Consider the following 17,786-nt stretch of genomic DNA (forward strand, 5'->3'; position numbering starts at 1 on the left):
AGAAAAACAGCATAGAGGTTATGTTATTGGACTAGTAATCCAAAGATTATACTACGTGGAGATATTAAACAAACTAGAACTTTGGTTCCTAGAACTTAGATGGGGAGGGCGATTTTATTCAGGTTTTAAGGCATTAAGGTGAACAGCTAGCTTCTCCCTTTTTCATTCATGAAAGGGTTGAGGGCTCAGAGGAATATTTCAAACATTAGAGCATTAACAAACATCTTTTCACATTAAGTGGTGGTAAAAATTTGGACCTCCATCGAGCAAATAGTAATTGATTCTACATAAAAGATTAATGTGAATCTAAAATTATTTCTTTTGATCAAAGATATTCAGGGGTATGTCTCACATCAGCCATGATCTCACTGAATAACACAACATGCTCTACTCTTGCACATACCTATGGACTCATGACACAGAGACATGAGTCTAATTTTCACTACCTGTACTTTGCAATTTAAATTCAACTAATTAAATCAATCTTGAACAAACTAGTATTAATAATAATGAAACAATTCAACTGTCCCAAAAATCTACACATTTCACTGTTATCCTTATCTGATTTAGTCTGTGCATATCTGTATATCTGCAGTAATATTGTGCACTCCTGTCCTTTGGAATTATGTAGCACTAGTTATTTATGTAAAAGTCACAACACACTATAATCCAAATGAACAATAGGTGTTCAAGAAGGTTATGCTCCATCAACCTCAAGAGCAATTATGGATATCTAAGCAGACTTACAAGTATACATCCCAAGAATGAACAAAAAAAAATAGGAATTATTATTACAATCACAAAGAAGAATTCCACATAAGCACTGATATCTCACTTAGGAGTTACAAGTTTCCAAAAAACGGTGCACGGTGGCACAGTGGTTAGCACTGCTGCCTCACAGCGCCTGTAGACCCGGGTTCAATTCCCGACTCAGGCGACTGACTGTGTGGAGTTTGCACATTCTCCCCGTGTCTGCGTGGGTTTCCTCCGGGTGCTCCGGTTTCCTCCCACAGTCCAAAGATGTGCGGGTCAGGTGAATTGGCCAAGCTAAATTGCCCGTAGTGTTAGGTAAGGGGTAAATGTAGGGGTATGGGTGGGTTGCGCTTCGGCGGGTCGGTGTGGACTTGTTGGGCCGAAGGGCCTGTTTCCACACTGTAAGTCTAATCTAATAACTGAAACAAAGTAGGCCAGTTTGAGTATAAATTTTTTTGATCCTTACTGATTTGCACAATTTTAATACTTTGTGTTTCCATTTTAGAGTAGTGCTTCTATCCCCTTGTTCTTCAGAACAAGGTCAGCAAATTTAAAGAATATGTAAATACTGCAGTCACTTCAGAAGAGCTTAAGCTGAAATTTTTACAGTGGAAAAAACCTAGCGTTTTCACACTTTAATCTGAGAGAAACCTTTGATTAAAGACCGAACTATGAAATTGTTTGAGGATTCAAACATCGGTGTCAAATTAATAACAATTTGTTGATAGAGTCTTCAAGTCACAAATGTATGCAACCAAATTTATGCTGCAAACATCTTAAAGAACCCAAGACATCATACGAAGAAAAACTAATGTGCAGTGTTTTAAAAGAGTTTCAAGTTAACTTGTTTCTGACATTGCTAAGTTAATATATAATCAAAATTTTTGTTGGATATTCTTTAACCACAACTATAGCATGTCAAGTAAACAAATCAATAAATATTTATGCATGGGTATTTACTACAATATATCTCACCTTTCCCAGGTGCCGTTTTCCTCATGGAGGCAGTCTGATCTTCAGACAGGGCTAAGCGTCTGAGTACATCAGCCAAGGCTGCTTTCAGCACTGTGATCTCATCCTCCTGCTGTTGGACCCTCAATTCAAGGGATGAAAGGCGGTCTTGGACATCTGATGTGCTTGCACCAGATATGCTATCATCTAAACAGATAGAAAAACAAAACTGAGCTAAAGGTCTGATGAAAATTTACAGAAGTGAGCTGTAAATAGTTATATGGTATTGCTTTCAGAACTAATTTGCAAACTGCTCTCATTTCTAATCAAAAATAGCTGACAACCATTCTCTGGTTCATTTCTTAGAGCAATGTCTTCACCATACAGAGGCAACTTGCTTGGTTAAGAATTTAAACAAAGCTCAGCAGTTCAATATTAGACACTTAACTAGTGCATATTCTATGGTGATGGTTAACCAATCATCACTGATAGAAGCAGTCTTCTCACATACAGTTGTTTGCCTTTTATGTTAGCATTTCTTGAAAAGTGACCTGATGAATGCAGGACAAACACCTTCAAGAATTTTTTTTCCCAATAATACAAAATTTAAGGCACAAAAAGATTTCAGAAATTAATAACTATTTTACATTGAGAAGTTAATAAGTTAGGCTTAACATTAGAGAAGAGGCTGCAAATGAACCAACTGAAACTTTGAAATGTTTGTAACTGAAGACAGACAACCTGGAAGAGGTCAAGAACGGAGAGATTCTGATTCAGGACACTGGCGGGCCATCGTACACACTGGGTGGAGAAGCAGCAGGGATGTTCTGCGCAGGAGGCCTGGCCAAATCTAATGTCCTTCATGCAAACAATTAGTCATTGCTAAGCTTTTTATGCAATTGAGTTTCCCAATGATCAAAGTCCCACCAGCCAAAGGTCAGCAGGTTTGGGTCACCAGTCCCAGCAGAGTAGTGGCACTGATAACATTCACTCGAGACCTAGAATCAATGTGGGACTGCACGCTAAAGGTGGGTGAGCATGAAGTGAGGGTTGCAGTGAGTTCATTATTTGCTCCCTTTTGACAACCAATTATTGAAGAAAAAAAGTTTGATAAGCTTTGAATAGGTGTAGTCAAAGTCAGGGCTTGCCATGATGAGATTCAAGCCAATTTCACCAGAATATTGGCCTAGTATTCTAGATAACTAGTTCAGTGATATCACACCATTGCCTTCTTATACTTAAGGATTTTCCAATGATGATTTGTCAGTCTGGTCCTTATTTGGACTTCCTTACAGTTTACCTAATTGAAACATACTTCTTTTTTTCCCCCAGTCTAGTGTGCATCAACTCTTTGGATAATTTGCTTTGGAAAATGGACATCCCATTAAATTGTTCACTATTTTGAGGTACCTTATCCATGATGTTCAACAGATTACATCCTAGTCTTTGAACAATTGTGGGATGAACACAAACTATTTCTGAAAATTTATTTGTAGGGTTCTGTTAGTCTATCCAGAACTTCTATTTAATTTGCATATAAGTAATTAATCTGGTTAGCTAACTCTAGGAAGCACTCATTTTTCATGCATTCCTTGCTGTATACTTCAGAAATAAATATTCTGTGTATGTATTATTTTGAATTTGTCTCAATTAAGCCCATTTTCATATTTATGTTTCTAAACTCCTGCTTGAGACAGACACTTTGGGATAAGTTCTTTATCAAAATGTTCAATATAATATGCAGGTTGTTTTGTTACAATGCACGTTTTGTCAGCATGAATTGGCTATAACATGACTGATGAATTGTGGATGCTGTTTGGATAACGTGAACTTTCTAATGAACGTATATAGCGATTTTCTATTAGCAATCTTATACAGCGCAATTTTCTACAGAAGTATTCCATGGTGGAATTTTCTAACATCAAAGGTTACACAAGAACACAACTGTCGCCTAATAACGTAACGACCTGCATTAACAGAGGGAATATTTTAGAATATGGTACTGTACATATGGTTTTTAGGTTTTCAATAGATCTTAAAAAGCAAAAGAAGGAAAAGCAGGTTCCAGTTAAAGATATTTAATGCACTGAATTAAATTCCTACATTCCTCCTCCGAGCAGCTAAGTTAAAACACTTGAACCCAGACCGGCAGTTCTATAAAGAAAATTTCCACAAAAAGTGAAACAGTGGCATGCCAATTTAGAACTGGAGTAAAATTAGCCAACTATCCACTAAAATGCATTTTAAAGCAAAATGGTTCTATGAAAATACTACAAGTGCTAAAATAATTTATTTTCGAAAAAAGATCTTACTGCAGCAAAACTGATAGTAATTTCATATTTATTATAAATAGCTTTTATAAAAATAGGTTCCAGTTCCAAATACCTTAAATTCTATTTAGCCTGCAGAGATTCAGAATATTAAAATATAGACATTTCAGAAATGTAAGTTCCAAATCCTGGACAATTTAGTTTCAAGTATTAAGGCAAAGGGCCAATATATGAATGTCATCCAACATTCCAAAAGGCTAAAATGTGTACTATATAGCATTCTAAGCTTTTTCTTGCTTCACAAACAGCTACTTCAAGACAAACCAATGACATATCTCAATCACCTTTTGAAGACACTCGGGATATTACCAGAAGCTTATTTAAATAAAGCACGCTGTGTCTGCATAGTAAATACATTATTCGCAAAGTTTTACTTTTGTGAAGATTAAGAAGAGCCCTCTGTACTTTATATTTATTCCCATGAAATAATTTATATTTTAAAACATTTCTAAATACAAAATTCCAAACCCATCTAGCCTTCCATGATTTAAGATATTAAGAAATCTACAAGTTTGCAACTCTTTCCATTCCCCAGCCACACATACACCCCAAGCATCAATTTCCTGACCTTCAGGAAGTTTTTAGGCTTAAAGCTTTGGAAGGCTCTCCCCATCGCTCTCATCTTTAAACCTACCACTTTATTCAGTTCTTCATCATTCATCCTAATATCGCCTTTGAATTAAGATTTTTTCCTTATTATGCACAGAAAGCACATTCTTACTTGTATCCAGCCAATTGCAAACCTTTCTTTCTCAATGCTACCCCACATTTGTACTTGCTGAAAAACATATCCCTAATTTCTCCCAGTCTTGGAAAAAGGTCAGCTATGTATACCCCCTAGGTGCTGCCACAGCTGAATTCTTTCAGCATTTTGTGTTTTTAATTCAGATAAAAAGGCATCTGCAGAATTTTGCTTTTGCATAACTGAAAACTGCAAGCACAGATGCAGATCAAACTGTGATTGAGTGGAACATTTCCTATCTTGCTGGCAGGGGTTGGGATATGTGGACTGGGCTGCTTGATAACTGGACAAACAGATGGTGCTAAGCCAAATGCTGAGATTAAAATAGGCCGAGTGGGCAATAAATCAAGGCAGCATTGTTGGGCAGACTTTAAAAGTTTGACAGGGTAAATGTAACACCCACCAAGCAGCAAGGACCAGCCAATGAACAATTACATTGTGGTTAACTTGGGGCAGGCAGGGATCAAGCATTCCTTGTAAACTAGAATGCTGTACACAAAAATGAGGAAAGTTAGATCAAATTGAAGGTGGTAGGAGGATGTTGTGGGAGAGGACGGGCTCACGACATTAGAAGGTTAGCACCAAAACTGGACTACTGCTTTAGAAAAACAAGGTTCCCTAACATTTCCTGAAAGTTATAGTTAATTAGGTCAAGACAGGCGAGGGCCATTAAACAGCTGTTTTTCTCCTGTAACTTAAGCAAATGTAAGGTTATCCAATTTGGACTGAAAAAAGGTAGTTCAGGGCTCTTTCCAGATGTCATGAAGTTAAATACAGTGGATGTTCGAAGAGACTTGGGTCTTGAGGTGCATAGGTTTTTCTAATGTCACAAATATGTGCAGAAAATAATCAAGAAAGCTAATGGAATGCTGGACTTTGAATCTACAGGACTGAAGTTCAAGGATGCAGACATTATCCTGCAGTTATATAAAACCCTAGTTAGACTCTATTTAGAAGTGAAGGTTTGTGTAAAGCTTTGTAGCTCGGGTACTGGTTGTCACGGTTGTGGGTTTGTTCGGCGAGCTGGGAAATTGATTTGCAGACGTTTTGCAAAATCAGTCCATGGCTGATTGCCATATTTCTAGAAATTCTCTGGCAGTCCTATGTTTAGCTTGTCCTATGATCGTTGTGTTGTCCCAGTCAAATTTATGTATATAGCTACTAGGGACAGGTGGTCATGGCCTTCAATGGCTGGTTGATATTGCTGGATGCAGATTGCTAGTTGTCTGCCTTTTTGCCCAATATAGTGTTTTGTGCAGCCTTTGCATGGAATCCTGTAAATTATATTATTCTTGCACATGTTGGATATAAGATCTTTTGTTCTGGTGAGTTGTTGTCTGAGCGTGGCTGTTGGTTTATGGGCTGTCACAAATCCCAGTGGGGCGGAGAAGTCTGGCCGTCAATTCAGAGATGTCTTTTTTATGCAAGGTAGCATGGCTAGTATCGTGTCCTTATTGCATGGTTTGTCTGTTAGGCATCTGCGGATGAAGTTGCGTGGATATCAGTTCTTGGTGAATACTCTGTAAGATGTTCTTCTTCTTCCCTTCATAGGTCGTGAGTCCTACAGTTTGTTGCAGCCCTTTTGAACAGGATCCTAATGCAGCTTCTCTTGAGTGTGTCTGGATGGTTGCTGTCAGAATTCAGGACCTGGTCGGCATGTGTGGCTTTCCTGTACACTCTTTTGGTGCATTCACTGTTCTTTGTACCATCACAGCTGAAAATGTGTTGCTGGTCAAAGCACAGCAGGCCAGGCAACATCTCAGGAATAGAGAATTCGACGTTGCGAGCATAAGCCGTCGAATTCTCTATTCCTGAGATGCTGCCTAGCCTGCTGTGCTTTGACCAGCAACACATTTTCAGCTGTGATCTCCAGCATCTGCAGACCTCATTTTTTACTCGAAGATTTGTACCATCACAGCCAGGAATGGGAGCGGATTGTAGATTAGATTCCCTACAGTGTGGAAACAGGCCCTTCAGCCCAACCAGTCCACACCGACCCTCCGCAGAGTAACACACCCAGACCCATTTCCCTCTAACTAATGCACCTATCATTATGGACAATTTAGCATGGCCAATTCACCTGACCTGCACATCTTTGGACTGTGGGAGGAAACTGGAGCACCCGGAGGAAACCCATGCAGACATGGGGAAAATGTGCAAACTCCACACAGGCAGTCATCAGAGGCTGGAATTGAACCTGGGACCCTGGTGCTGTGAGGCAGCAGTGCTAACCACTGAGCCACCATGCCACCCCTCCTCTAGGTTTCCTCCTCTTTTGTACATATGATCCCAGAAAGTTTGGTTTTGATAATCCAGCATATGTTCTCAAATTCTGTTCTCTTAATGATAACAAAAGTGTCATTTATGTATTTGATTCAGAGTTTGGGTTCGGGTTGTGGTAGGGGTGTTTGTTGCAGTCGTTGCATCACTGCTTCTGCTATGACCCAGAGGTGGGTGAGCTCAGACATTTCATTGATCTGTTCATATATGTGGTTGCTGAATGTGAAGTGTGTCGTCAAACACAGGTCTAATAGTTTGAGTATGCAGTCCTTGTTGATAGGTTCCCTGTTGTGTTGTGTGTTCTGCCTGTCCAGGAGGTTGGCTATTGTTTCTCTGGCTAGAGCTTTGTCAACTGAAGTGATTATCTTTTCTTTCAATAAATTTTGCAGACAATGAAGTAAGATGTTACAATGTAACGATGGTAGCAGCTGAACTGTTTTATACTTTAAAAACTAATTTAATATCTTTTTTTGAAAAAAAACATTTTGATATATTTGTCTTTCTGCAAGTATAACATTATTTGTTTACACCATTGTAATTTTCAATAATCGTTATTATTGTTGTCATGTTTATGAACATCAGAAATTGCTGTCTGTTGAAGTTGAATAACGCCAGTGGATGTAGACAGTTTTGCCACTTTTCCAACTTGAAATCTGGAACAGAGATTGCAGATAACAGCAAAGCTTACCATTGCCAAATGTGCCTAAATCGCACTGTAAATTTGCTCCTGAGCTGACACACATTATGGTTTAAGAAGCTACGCAAACTACATAGTCAAGTTTCTATCTTGGGTATAATTTGGAATGTGGATCTAAATTATGTTGGAAATTGTGTTGATTGAATTTTGGTTTTGTTATCACAATCACAAATCTTCCATGATCACTGTCAATTACTTGCAAATAGAAAATTCCAGTCCATATTTGTCCTCATAAGAAAGGAAGTTCAGTTTGAAGACTATCCTCAAGCATGGGCAAACAGATACATACCTAGCTTATTATCTGAGGAGGAGATAAATCTTGTGGGCTGTGCCAACTTTATCACTTCTACATTTCACCTCCTAGCGAAGCTGTGCAAACTCCAACTCTGATCGTTGGAACTTGTCTTTCCATTTCCACAGCCTCCCATAGGATACTCTAATCAAACTATTAAAACCCCCAAGTCCTAATTGTAATTGCTGAGAACATTTGAGGAAGGAACCCACTATATGATTTCTTTCCTTTTTCAATTCAGTGCATCAGCATTCCAAAGATGTTCTATATACTGTGCACTCCTAATCCTCATGGCATTTGTTCACTGATCTAAACTGGTTTCTGATCTGGGAATGCTACAATTTATTAACTCTATCATCCTTCTTTTCTAATTCTGCCAAAACCTTTCTCCAATCTCTTTTTAGCTTTCTCACATCCTACAAACTTCTGAGACCACACCTCTTCTCCAATTTCAAACTTTTACATATTTCTGATTTACAGGCCTGCTGTTAACTACTGTTTAAGTCCTAAAGTCCTAAATTCTTTCCCGAAGACTCCATCTTTCTATTTCTCTATCCTTAATCAAACATTTGGTCATCTTTCCCATGTACCCAACTGTATCATTTTGGCAAATTTATTTTGATAAGGCTGTTAATTCATATATTGTAATATGTCACTTCATTGACGATGGTATTGATGTTGGAGGTGATCAAAAATGAGATTTACTTGTTGATGTAAGTCTGTCTGAAGCCTTCATGTTCCATTGTGCTTTTAGATATGTGTGTTTTCCCAGTAGTATGTAAATGTATAAACATTCACTTAAATTTCCTGCAGTTTTTTAGATGCTTCTATTATTACAGCATAATAGAAAACACAATGTTGAATACAGTATCTACAGACCATAAGATATTAGCTAATATGCTTTTGGGGTTAGGGCTTTAGGGTGAATAATAGTCAAAAGGTGCATTTACTCATTCTCCTGTCAATATTACACTGTCAAAAAACAGCTGTATTCTTGCCACCAGGGTGTACCACTAATAATCAGATCCCAGGTGAGGTCCCCCCAAGTTATTACAACTCTAAATGGGATACCGAAGTAGTCAGGCTGCAGGGTGAGGAGGGATGAGCTGAATATTGACAGGAGAATAAGTAAATAAACCTTTTCACTATTACTCACCAGCTCTCTTGGATGATTGCAGCAAAATTAATTTACAAAGGATTCTGTTCCCTTGGATACCTTTCTCCCAGTCCAAATGAATTTAAAAGAAATCAATTTAATCAGATTTTGAGTTTACAAAAGAGTGAGATTATTAGTTATTAAAGTGGAGAAGAAATAATAATGTAGCATACACAGATTATAAATGAGAAGTTAGTCAAAAATGTTATTGATATAGCAGATCAGTGTATATGAATCATTCACGAAAAGTGGACAGTTGGGCCTTTTCATGCATAACAACCATTTTAGATCAGATGAAATGTCAATTTTTGTTTTAAATGTATAATTTCTATACAGCATTTTGTTCAGATCATAAACAAATGACGTGATTTTCTTTGATAATTACTCTTACGTGGCACTCTTAATAACGTTTTAAAATGAAAAATAACTCCACTTTTAATATATAAAACACTAAAATGTTACGTGTACATGATGTGATGGAAACTGGTTGAGTGTTTCAGTCACGGCTATTGGATATAATTATTGGAAACAAAGGCAAACTTAAAACAGTGAATTGCCTGGACGTGTTCCCAGAGACCATCAGGATGAAGAGATCTTACTGTAATAAAACTATAGCTGAGGATTAACTGAAATATGTTCAACGCTTTGGGAAAAAAAAACGTGATTACATAAACAAATTCTTTTTCCTACACTTGTATATTTTTGAACAGTGATTTTGTGAAAATAGAGAGTTGACCATAATCTGTGACTGGTGTACAGCTGTGTAAATAAAACCTAGCCTGGCAAAGTACATTCCTTTCATATCCGGATGAAGCAGTCAATTATAATCCAAAGATGGATGTTTTCCAGAAGTTTATGTATGCTGCATCTTACTTTCAATGTGAAATTGCAGTTTAGTAGGGATGAAGTAGTAAATCTGATTTTCAAATGGCATGGATTTGTAATCTTTTATTTTGACAAATTAACATTCAGGTTTTTAAATGCATACGTGTTGTTCAGTAGGGGAAGGACTGCACTCCTGATGTACATTATCATAATAGAAAAGATAAGTTCACTGTGCACCAATAGCAATATGTGAGTAGGTGCACATGCCAAAATAAAGTTTGATCATAAGCTTCTTATGCTCTTGTCATTATCCGCTTAGTTACAAAACTAAATAAAAACTAACCAAAGTAATACACGTCCAAAGGAACCAATGGATGACGTTGGCATCAATATCTTGATGCCCAACTATGGAAGACATTTTGTGTCTGTCAAGGGCCAAAATATTGCGCTTGGTCTTAGAAAAACATACTGCTGTGTCAAAGAGGTATCATATCATAGAATTATCCCCATGTTCCATCTCGTTCTGTTAAGAGTGATAATTGTTCATCATGATTCTTCCAAATGTTGTTTATTGCTTTGCTCCTTATAGATTTTGATCTTAAAGTAGGTGCCAAGGTCATATTCAGGCCTCCTGGCCAGTACTTAAACCTTACGAGCCTATAAGTTAAAATACAGCTGCTGAAAATAACTTACCAATTAACTCCCATTTGCTAATTTTTGTTTTGATGGCACATGCACATGGTGCTACGTGAACAATTATGAGCTATCTTACATGAAATATGGCTCTAATGTTGGAGCCTAAGACTGCAATACCTTTCCAACTAACCCCAGGTAACAGTTACAATTCACTAATCAATACTGTTGGTGGTCATACGCTTTTCGGTGTTCTACGCTGCGAATTACGAAGCATCATAGAGAATTATCAAGCTCAGCTTAATATTTTTAACAAAACAACACTGCTGTAAAATGTGAATGGCATATTCATATCATGTTAAGAAACTGAATCCCTTTCATCTACAGTGTCCAAGATGACTCATCAAAAATAAAGACACCAACTTTTTAAAGATAAAAAATCTGACGACACAAGTACAGGTGTGTTGGTCAAAATAGCTTGGCTATATTTGTAAACTCGTGTATGGTGCTAATGAATGAATGGCAAAGATTTTTTGTGACACAGTGACAATTGAGAAGAAATGTATTTGTTGTCAGGAAAGACTGCTTAAAGGAGGAGTCGGATGTTTATAAGTGGAAGCAAAAGGTATTTGGCACGCTTGCCTTCATTGGTCAGTGGAGAAAGTGAGGTCTGCTGATGCTGGAGATCAGAGCTGAAAATGTGTTGCTGGAAAAGCGCAGCAGGTCAGGCAGCATCCAAGGAACAGGAGATTCGACATTTCGGGCATAGAAGGGCTTATGCCCGAAACGTCGAATCTTCTGTTCCTTGGATGCTGCCTGACCTGCTGCGCTTTTCCAGCAACACATTTTCAGCTTCATTGGTCAGTGCATTGAGTATAGGAGGGGAATGTCATGTGTGGCTGTCCAGAACATTGATGAGACCACTTTAGGAATACTGCACCCAATTCTGGAATCTTTGCTACTGGAAAGATATTGTTAAACTTGAGGGTTCAGAAATATTTACACTTAGTGCTGTATCAAGTGGTTCTGTAAGCTTTAACTCTCTTAAAAGGTACAGTACACCTTCATAACAAACTATTGGAATGTATCTAATATCCACCTTAAATTAAGCTATTTGAAAGAAATGTTAGTTGAATAGACTTGATCAGAAAGGAAGTCACAAATGACAACATTCTGTTGGCTCATGTTATAGACCAGAGCAAACCCCTTCAAAATATAAAAGATGCTAGCGTAGAACCTAACTTTTTCTTACCCTAAAGGCAAGTGCCAGGCATTGTGCTCCAGAAATAATTTGATTGGTTAAACTACTAGTCTTGAAGCAAAACACACTGTAGTTAAAATGCAACAAAAAAAATGTAACAACTTATTGGAAAACCTAACAGAATAATAGATTATTTAATCATTAAATAGTAACTGCTCCAAAGGCAAATTCAGTAAAATAGAATGTCTTTCAGGCAATTCTATCAGCAGGAAGAGAAGCCCAGCTTTTAAATGTGACAGAGAAAGGAATAAGAGCTTCCACATCCAGCCTCAAGACATCATCAATTGCTACTGAAGCTAGTGCTTCCAAATAACCTTGTTGGGAGTATAACCTTGTGTTGTGATTTTTCGCATTGTTCAGACCAGACTACTGCCTTGTGAACACAGGAGATGGTGTCAGAAGTGAAGCTAAGACTGAGTATAGGAGAGCAGTAAAAATAGCACAGCTACTGACAGAGAGAAACAGAAACGTTTACATTCATTAAAGTTGGAACAAGCAACTGAAAATAACACATAAAAGAACGAAAAGGCCACAGATAAAACACTAGGCAGCTGCAGTTTTATCTCTCCTACTTCCAGTTTGAAATGAAAGGTAATATGAAGCAAAACAAACTTTTTCTATCAGCAATGGGAAAATCATAAAACAGCAACACATCCATTGAAGCAGCAGCAACTTGACCCTACATTCTTATTACTGTTGGGAAGAGAAAGTTTCAAAGTGCATTCTGCAAAAGACTGCTGAAATTTTGGAAGGCTTGATGGCATACTTGAACCACAAATGAATGTAACTTAGAACAGTATGAAGCTAGCTTAATATTAGGACCCAAGGCAAAAGAAAGAGAGTACATTGATTAAGATGTGATTTCATTAACTCAGCTGACAGGGTCCTCTGAGTTTGCACAACTAAAAGGCAATTAAACAGGAGTTGTATTAAATGCAAGCAGTCAGTACATCAACGGAGAGGGGAAATCGTACCGTCAGGGACGTAAGTGACGTGTTGAACTACCGAGGTTGTAAAGCAGCAGCTATAGTTTAGCTAAAGAAGAACACACCGGGTCGTGCATTAAAATGGCAGATAACCTTGGCCCAAATACTGCTGTGGCCATCATACAAAAGAGAAAAAAGTGATGCCCAGCATAAGGACGGCAGTGTTCTTATTGCACAAAGCTAAATCATTTTACACACAAATGTATGGCTAAAAGCAGCATAATAAATACAAATGGCAAGTGGGAAGCTATCAGATGAAGATTCTGGTGAATCATTCCAAATCATACAGTAGGTTGGTTCCATTAGGTCAGTTACTGATGGTGCGTGACTGTTGGAATCACTGCAGGAGAACATCAGATCAACATGAAATGCCACTCAGGCACCGATGAGTCATGGAACATAAAGACCTTCACAGACCTGTGTGAAGGGGCTCAATATGTCGATCCAAAAATGAAGTCATCAAAAATTAGGTTGAAGCTTTACATTGTGAATATACTTTTGCTGAGGGGACAGATTAATCGGCGAGCCCAGGAGAATAACAAGAAGGAAGTTTTGGGGTCCAGATTAAGACAGCAAGCAAAAGCCACTCCTCTCAGACAAAGCAAGTCTCAAGTGTGGACTAGCAACCCTCAATGTGCAATTTGCATCCTAAACCATTGACTGCATACCAGATTCTATCACAGTAAGAGAACAGTTTCACAGGGTCAGGATATCCTCCAGGAGACTATCTCAATGCAGATAACAGCTGCTGAATTGGTCTGATACTGTTAAGGAAAATTCTGGTCATCCTCAAGGACAATCTGAAAGACAAGACAGAAGAGCTAGAAAAAGGAGAAGGTAATCAAGAAAGTGACATCATCTGTGGTACAACAAATGATCACAGCAAAACAATCTAAAATTGAGAGCATCAATGCAATCAACATAAGATAGACAGTAATCCTCCCATATGGAGGAACTGTTTGTTTATAGAAGCAGACACAAAATGGAAGATGCCATTGCTGACCACAATCAATATGACTGCTAATCAGAGCCGGCCAAGCAAACCTGAAGCTGAATAGGAAAAAAATTACAATTTAGGATACATGAAGTTCGTAAGTCATACATAGACAGCAAAAAAAAGCTTTGCCCAGATTCAGAAAAGTTGAGAATCATAGCAGCAGTGCAGTGCCCAAGAGACGTAAATGAGACCGTCCTTGAGCGGAGAAACAAGACCTACTGAAAGCATGAAAAATCATCTCAAAAAGTAACTGGTGTCAGAAGTGCTAATACACGAGTGATAATATCAATGTGAAGTGGCAGAAAGTCAAATTTAATTTGACAAGACTGCCAAACTTATTGTCAGCCTTGGAAGTGAAGAGCCAGAGTACTAACATTCAATGTTCTCAAAAGTCAGCTGAAGTAGCAACTTGCATCCTGCAGCTAGCCCCTTGATCATATACAGCGGAAGTGAACAACCAGATATACTGTCACAACTGCAGGCACATTTGCATTACTGGAGAAGCTATTCCTTAACTAAAGGTAGCTGATCAGGAAAAGTGTGAACTCATCAATTACACTGTCCATGGATCAATCCAGAGGCCCATAATACCCACAAAAAGGGAAATAACAGTACCATTGCAGCAACAAATGACAGCAATGACACTCTAAGGAGAAATCACATCACCCAGATTAATATCCAGTAAGAACACACACAAGTAACAACAGTATGTGCAATGAATGTGCAGAGTCTGCCAAGAATAATGAACAATGCAAAGAACAGTTTGTGCTTTTTGATACATGGCTCACTCAAAGTGCATGCAATTCTTTTGTACAAAGGAAGGATTTCTATGAGGCATACACATTGCAGGCATCTTAATGGGAATTCAATAGAAAGTGTTCAAACCAAGCTGCTGCATTATGAATACAAAATATTTATTAGTAGCATTTGTAGAGGTTAGCAATGAATGCAATTGCTTCACGAATGACTACAAAGTTCAGGACACTGTCTCAGGATATTCTATCTTTCCCCTCTTTTAACATCAGATCTATAACTGCACAAAATAATCTGGTCCACTGTACAAAGTACACAACCACTAACCAAACTAATTTATTGATTTTGCTCTTCTGGTTTTAATTAGTAGTAGGATACTTATCAATTCTCATTACTTCACATTCAGTTGCAAAAACACACAACACTGCAATAATGTTATACTGTGAAATGACAGCAATTAATAACCGGAGCAACATTGACTCAAACCTATGCGTGGATGGCTCCAATACTCTCTTGTAGTGTTTTAATATAATAGGAAATCAATAAATGGCATGACTGATACTTCTAACCTGACACTTGGGGATCCATAAAAAGGGACATGCTAGTCATGTCAGTATCAGAAAGCAATAATTTACAAAAAACAAATTTGTTTCAGAGGAAAGGTTCACCACTACAAATTTTAAAAAATGATTACTTTTAGCAAGCTATCCCAGAGGATGCAACGCATGAATAATTCGATAAAGCTTGGGTTTATTTTCCAAGAATCTTCACCACTGTATAACCCACTTATAATTTCTATATCTATTATAGAGATTAATTATGTATGATCAATTGACAATGTATCATGCAATTACTAGGAAGATAGAAAGGGTATCAACTGTGGTCTTTTCAGTTCCAGCAATTTTTTTATGTGCTTATGCAACAAGATACTGACTGGATTTCATAATATCTGCTGGGCCAGACTGGATAAACGTTTAAACTCTACATCTCAATTTAAACTGTATCTAATGCAATTTAAGCTTTGAAAAACAATCTCTAAATTTATACTAATGTATGAACTTAGAGGTGTAATTATGCCTTCAGTCCCTCAAGCATCCTGTACTATTCTGCAAGATCACGACTGGTGTGTTTTGCATTCCACATTTCCGTGTACTTCTGATAATTCTCTCGCCCAACCAGAATCTACAACGACCTAACCTCCAACACCTGAGGCACAGAGTTCCAAAGTCCCACAACCTGAGAAGTTTTTTTTTTCTTGAGACTGTCCTTAAAAGGTGCCTTTAATGTTAAAACAGTCTCTCCTTACTGCTGCACTCACCTACATGAGGAAACATCATTTCTATGAGCACCTTGTCGATATCACTCATCATCTACGTACTTCAATCAAGTCACCAGTCTTTTAAACGTAGTGAAAAGAAAGCCCAACCTGTGCAACCTATCCTCATCAGCCAAGCCACACACTGCAGCCATCAATCGAGTAAGCCTCCTCTGAACAGGCTTCCAATGCGTTCACGTCCCTCCCTAAATAAGAAGGTGAAAACCATACACAGGATTGGAGATGTAATCTCACCAATTTGTAACATTTCAAAAAAAGAGTGGTGCACTTAATTAAAATTTTACATTTTCATGAGAATTCGGTCTTAACGTTTTATAACAGTCATCCTCCTGGAATTGTGCTTTCCCCGTTTTCAACATCTGTTGGTCAGATGGATTCAAGGTTTCAAAAAAAAAACATTATTGGTTGAAATTCAACATGAAGGTCAATTTTTCACACAGAAGTATACACAATTTAGAAAGGGCTGCTGTCAGTGAAGAGGTCTCACAGTCAGTATCTGAACAAGTAACCTTGTTAGCAACAGTCAGAAGACTATGGTCATTATAATAATGAAACAATGGAAATAATGAAAAAATAATTTTCATTACCCATTTCGAATTGGTTGGAAGTAAAACCAAGTCCACTATGGTTGTGATTCTAACCAATATGTAATGGCTCAGTGATTAGGGGGTGGCATGGTGGTGCAGTGGTTAGCATTGTTGCCTCAGGGACCTGGGTTCGATTCCAGCCTCTGGCTACTGTCTGTGTGGTGTCTGCACATTCTCGCCGTGTCTGCGTGGGTTTCCTCCAGGTGCTCAGTTTTCCCCCCACAGTCCAAAGATGTGCAGGTCAGGTGAACTGGCCATGCTAAATTGCCCAGTGTTCAGGAATGTGTCAGCTAGGTGCATTAGTCAGGGGAAATATAGAGCAATAGGGTAGGGGAATTGGTTTGGGAAATTGAAATTATTCAGCACAGGACAATTACCACTTCAAATAATTAATTACTCACTAAAGATATGCTTGACAATAAGATATAGGAGAAGAATTCTGCCATTTGGCTCAATGAGTCTGCTCCATCATTTGATCATGGCTGATATGTTTCTCAACCCCTTTCTGCTGCCTTCTTCCTGTACCCCTTGGTCCCCTTACCAATCAAGAAAATGTCTCACATACACTCAATAACTTTGCCTCTGAAGGCTAATGAGGCCATGTGTTCCACAGGCTAATCACCCTCGAGCTGAAGAAATTCTTCATCTCAGTTTTAAAGGATCATCACTGAGGTTGTGCCCTGAGTTCATAGTTTCCCCTACTAGTGGAAACATCCACTATGTCCAGATCTCTCAGTACTCTATACATTTCAGTGAGATCTCCTCTCATCCTTCTGAACTCCAAGTTCAGAACCACAGTCCTCAATTGCTCCTTGTATGATAAGCTCTTCATCCCAGGATTATTCTTGTAAAACTCCTCTGGACACCCTCAATGCCAGAGCATCATTCCTTAAGATACAGAGCCCATAAAAAATTAATAAGAGCTATAGTAAATTAAGAAAGAAAACTAGCAAAAAAACATCAAAAAGAATAGCAAAATCTTCTATAGGTACATAAAAGGAAAGAGCATCATTAATGTGAATATTGGTCCCTTGGAAGATGAAATCAGAGTTAGTAGTGAGGAACAGAGAGATGCTGAATCAATACTTTACCTCAGTTTTCACTGTGGAGAACAATAGCACCTCTCCTGTTGGAGTCAAGTCAGAGGCAATAGATAAGATAGAACTTGGAACAAACAAGATTGACAGGGAAAAGGTACTAGCTGAAA

General features: G+C 38.1%; 1 protein-coding gene across 2 annotated transcripts in view; it reads right to left on the reverse strand.

Moving 5' to 3' along the window:
* LOC132819726 (echinoderm microtubule-associated protein-like 4) overlaps positions 1-17,786 on the reverse strand; it is a 292,630-nt gene that overhangs the window by 145,605 nt on the left and 129,239 nt on the right. For both annotated transcript variants that reach the window (XM_060831410.1, XM_060831409.1), the window contains exon 2: positions 1,729-1,911. In XM_060831410.1, coding sequence (XP_060687393.1) covers positions 1,729-1,911 — 183 coding nt within the window. The remainder of the gene's footprint in view (positions 1-1,728; positions 1,912-17,786) is intronic.

Source organism: Hemiscyllium ocellatum, chromosome 10, assembly GCF_020745735.1.
Source record: "Hemiscyllium ocellatum isolate sHemOce1 chromosome 10, sHemOce1.pat.X.cur, whole genome shotgun sequence".
In the NCBI taxonomy this organism is placed as follows: domain Eukaryota; kingdom Metazoa; phylum Chordata; class Chondrichthyes; order Orectolobiformes; family Hemiscylliidae; genus Hemiscyllium; species Hemiscyllium ocellatum.